The 4,518-nt window shown below is 36.5% G+C and overlaps 1 protein-coding gene across 2 annotated transcripts; it reads left to right on the forward strand.

The window, feature by feature from the left end:
- The first annotated feature begins 344 nt into the window (after nucleotides 1–344).
- Nucleotides 345–4,199, forward strand: LOC124309232 (uncharacterized). Of its 2 annotated transcripts, none has more exons than XM_046772660.1 (2): nucleotides 345–409; nucleotides 2,253–4,199. In XM_046772660.1, exon 2 carries the CDS (start codon nucleotides 2,274–2,276, stop codon nucleotides 3,126–3,128), a length of 855 nt encoding a protein of 284 aa, XP_046628616.1. In that variant the 5' UTR covers nucleotides 345–409; nucleotides 2,253–2,273; the 3' UTR covers nucleotides 3,129–4,199. The 2 variants fall into 2 exon arrangements, with proteins under 2 accessions (XP_046628616.1, XP_046628617.1); XM_046772661.1 differs by lacking the exon at nucleotides 345–409 and adding an exon at nucleotides 823–974.
- The last annotated feature ends 319 nt before the right edge of the window (nucleotides 4,200–4,518 follow it).

Genomic DNA, 4,518 nt, shown 5'->3' on the forward strand with positions numbered 1-4,518 from the left:
TTCAATACAGTGTAGGAAGTTCGATTCAGAAATTTTTAACAGTAAATTTATCATTTTTTCCAAAGGCATGATAAATCAATCAAATCAAATTAAATACTCACCCTCAAATACAGGAAACAGCTGTCCGTCCGACATCTTGCATTCTCCAGTGACCACTTTCCGTCGGATCCGCGCGACGATTGGCACGCGTGTTTCCTAATTCGTTGTGCGATCCGTCAACAATTATCGTTCGTCATCAGTTCGTCACCTGAGCCTCACTTCACTGCGTTCGATGAGTGCTACCACCGACTCAGTAATTGTGAGATAATGCAGCTCGTTTGAATCATCGTTGTAACTTTGGTATCAACTTCAGGATTATTCGAAGATCAAATCGAAGCCTTGTTAATTCAAGTGTTATCTTCGAATCAAGGCAAGTTCTTCACATATTTCCGCACGATCTGTTTTCGCGTCTATCCCGTCTTGTTTTTGTCGGCTTAAATTCGACCCCTCGCCACGTGATTTTCTCTTTTCACACAATCTAGCTTCACTTTGCCGCATCAAATTTACCTGTTGAATAATAAACCGATAAACGTTTGTTCTTTATATTCATTTGAATATATCAAGAACGAATGAACGTTATCAAAACATTATACGTCGTCTTTTTCTTATACAATTATTACATTAATTTATATTTCAACTAAATAAAAATCACTTTAAAAAATTATTAAATTAATCATTAATTATGTAGTGCGAATCGAGTATATCTAGTTCTATAATTCATTTGGATATTGTATTTTTACCGTCCAAATCGTACGTGGATAATTGTTTTTCTTTTCTTTTGCTTAACCGTAGAGGACGTCGTCTGTTATTTAGACGGTTAAAGTACACCGAACCAAGCTAATTCCGTCGCACAACAACTTTGCCAGAGTTTACTATGTTTATATGGTTTGAATGAGAAATTTCAACAGCGAGCACCAAAATCAAATTTGCCCCGTGTAAGTGTGAATTGATTTTTTGATTCTGAAAATTCTACTACTCATATTACAATTTTACAGATCACATTTAAAAAATTCCACCAGAGATTTGTCATACAAATTTTTGTTTAAATACTTTATCAACAACATATATTGACATCGTTATTACTTGAAACGAATTTTATTATCATGTTAGTTATGATTAAGTTTTGCAGATTTCAATCTCCGCGCGAGGTATTCCAATAATTAATTTACCACTTTGTACAAATATTACATAAAAAATTGCTCTCAAGAAAATTTAGAATTCTAAAGATCAGTTGTGATATTAATATTTTGAGTCAATTCCGAAGTGGATCGATTTTCGATTCTTACGTATTATAGAGTATAATGTATTATTATAGGTGTGCAAAAACCGACTGTATGGCTAGAAACATAAACACTTTCGTTACGTCTGGTTAAAATCGGGGAGAAAATGTGTAAACACTGCGGGATACAACGAAGCACAAACGTATTTAACGGCGATATAACGAATATTCTTAGCTCTGTGGTGAAATTACTCGATATTCGCATTATAGAGATGAATTATACCGACTCGATTCGGTAGATTATAATTTAAAACTCGTAAGCGTTTCTAAAAGTTCATCGTTCATTTTTTTTTTCGATTCTTTAATTATTATTCAACAATTATTCTTAGTAGTGATCAGTATTGCGCGTTCATTTTCAAGACTTTAACTCGCTCCAATCACACTGAGAAAAATTTCATTTGACGCAGTAACTAGAAAAATTGAGTAAAACAGGTAACGTTAAAAAAACAGTTTGAATATTGTTGGAATTACGAAAAACGAGGTACGCCTAACCATTTTGCGATATCGTCGATCCTTTTTTGGTCATTGCAACGCAAAATCAGTTTCTGAGGTTTACTCTACTTTTTTAGTTAAACAAGGCTTTAACGTCAATTTATTCTTGCGCGAGCGTTAAATTTTCGCAACGGTTCCAAGAAAATCTAGCAACAGCGATCGTAATGAGAAAGAATAGTAACGGATTCTAGACTTTCCGGTAACGGCTAGAAAACTAATTTTCATTTTCTACTTAGAACTATATGTTTCGACTGTGTTAAAAAATGAAAATAGTCGAGGACTGAGCGGTAACTGGAACTAAAAATTTCTCTTAGTGTGTTTAAACGATTCATCGATAAGTTTTGGGCATTACTGTTATTCAAATTTAATTTTCCCATCACTTATTCTTAAACGATAGATTTTTCTAGTGACCATAAAAAAGGAAATTCCCCTTGTTTTCCAGATCTATAAGCAACGGGCGACCATGAAGGGTGAGGGCAAGGAAATGGACCCGGCAGCGAGAGAATCGAGAAACGGTGACATCTGGGCAGCGTTGCAGGAAGTGGTGCGAGACAATCCAAGATTCTGGTTGTACTTCAGTTCGGTGATGATCCAGGTCCGAGAAGCGGTTTTGGAACGAGCAGCGGCCGGTTCACCACGCGACTTTTTTCCCGGCTACCCAAAGTACCGAGACGTAGCGAGCCAGACGGAAACGATTTCCGTACGCGATGTCGGCACCCAAACCGAAATAGCCGACGAGAACTGTCAAGACGATAATAAGATACCCGCCATCTGGTGCAATTTGACCGAATTAACCGAGTCCCCGCTGTCCCCGAACGATGTGCAAATGGACGACAAAATGGCGGCGCAAGAGAGCAACAAAATGGCGTCAGGGCTAGCGGAAGACGACGAAATGGCGTCGCGAGAGGAAAACAAAATGGCCGCGCAAAGGAACGAGCAAACGGCGTCCGAGGCTGAATCAGGAACCGCAGAAAATGAAATCGCGGCTGCACCGTCGGAGAATAATGACAAGGAGGGTGCAAAACAGGCGTCTGGCGAAGCTGCGGTGAAAATAATGCCGTTAATGGAGGTGAAAACGTCGGGAAGTATTTCAAAAGAGAAAAATAAAACTCATCCTCGGCCAAAGTATCACCAGCTAATCTGCATCCGGTGCGGAAAACACGGATATGAAACGGACAAGTGTCCCAATTGCTCGACGAATTCGTTCAACGAACATCAAAAACCGTCGGCTCCTCAACGACGACGTTCCAGAAATCGCCACAGGATGCGCGATCCTTACCAAAATTCGTTCGACTATTCTCGATACATGCATTATTGAGGGTTGACTTTTCATCGAAACCAAATATATATATATACATATATTATAATCTACTACCGAAATATTACAGTTGTCATTAGAGTCGACATGTTACACCTAGATTACGAAATTCGGTTTCGGCAATGTGATTGAAAATTCTTTTCAATTTAACGTTTCGAAATGCAAAAAGAATATATATCAAGGCAGAGGCCTTCTTACGTGTTATAACGTTGCAGCCACTGCAATGACACGCGTTTTAGGTTAGGTAAGAATGGCGCTCGTCAGAGCGTGAATCAAGTTTTGGAAAAGAATAATCGAAAACGTTTGAAAAATTAGGTTATCCACTGTAAAAGCAATATATCGATAATTTGAGAAAAGGTTCTGTATACATAATTAGAATTGGATAAAAATAATTAAGCTGTCGCTTTTTTTATACGATTTTAACGATGGTCGAATTGTTCTGTTCGTCGTAAACGATATGCCAGAGATTGCTCGAGAAAAATCTGCAAACAATTTTACCGTCAAAGTGGGTTAGAATAGATTTGTGCAAATAAGGTACAAGAAAATTTTCTTCGACAATTACATTTTCACCGTATAAAAACACCATAAGGTACATGATCAAAAGCACTGAAGATTAATCATTTCGAACGTTCTAATCACAAAACCTTGCCTAAAATTGTCGTTATCTTGGCTGGCGTTATTAATTTCCTAAGATATCAATTTTACCGCACTCATTTTTATCGCACAATTCAATTTCATTCACTACCGCTGGGTTTTTTTTTTTTTACTCATTCTATTGTTCCGAATTCTGACTGTCAGACTGTGGAGAGTCCCACTAATTCTAAATTTCTTACCGACTAATTGTAAGAAGCGTATTGTGACTTGTGATAATCGAATTAAACCGCAATCCAAGCACAAGATATTATATGCTCAATGTGGCAATTAATTATCAAACCATAGAGTACAATTATCCCTCAAACTGTATTATACCCATATCCATATTTTCTCATATAAAACATGTCACTGTCTAGATATATCAAAGTAAACGATATCTATTTTTCAAAGTAAAATTTAATACGTATACGTTACATGTACGTACTAGATATGCAATAAACATGTGTTCGGAAAAATTTATTTGTTTACATTTTTTATAGATACTGAATTACGTCCTTTATGGATACTTCGAATATCTCGAATATCATCAGATTTAATGAATCTGCACTAAAATTATCAAGACTGATTTAATCGTGACAATGAAAAAAGAAGTTTCGAAGAAGCTGTGACGTAAAACGATAAAAAGTTATTATTGTTATTATTATTATTATGGTAAAAAATCGTATCCCAGGATTGAGTCTGCATCTAAATTATATGTGAATAGGTACTTTCAGATACAGCATAACGAAATAATTGC

Source organism: Neodiprion virginianus, chromosome 7 (genome assembly GCF_021901495.1).
Source record: "Neodiprion virginianus isolate iyNeoVirg1 chromosome 7, iyNeoVirg1.1, whole genome shotgun sequence".
Classification (NCBI taxonomy): Eukaryota; Metazoa; Arthropoda; class Insecta; order Hymenoptera; family Diprionidae; genus Neodiprion; species Neodiprion virginianus.

Excerpts from the sequence above, each read along its gene's own strand:
- LOC124309232 (XM_046772660.1), top strand. The coding sequence starts at position 2,274 with ATGAAGGGTGAGGGCAAGGAAATGGACCCGGCAGCGAGAGAATCGAGA.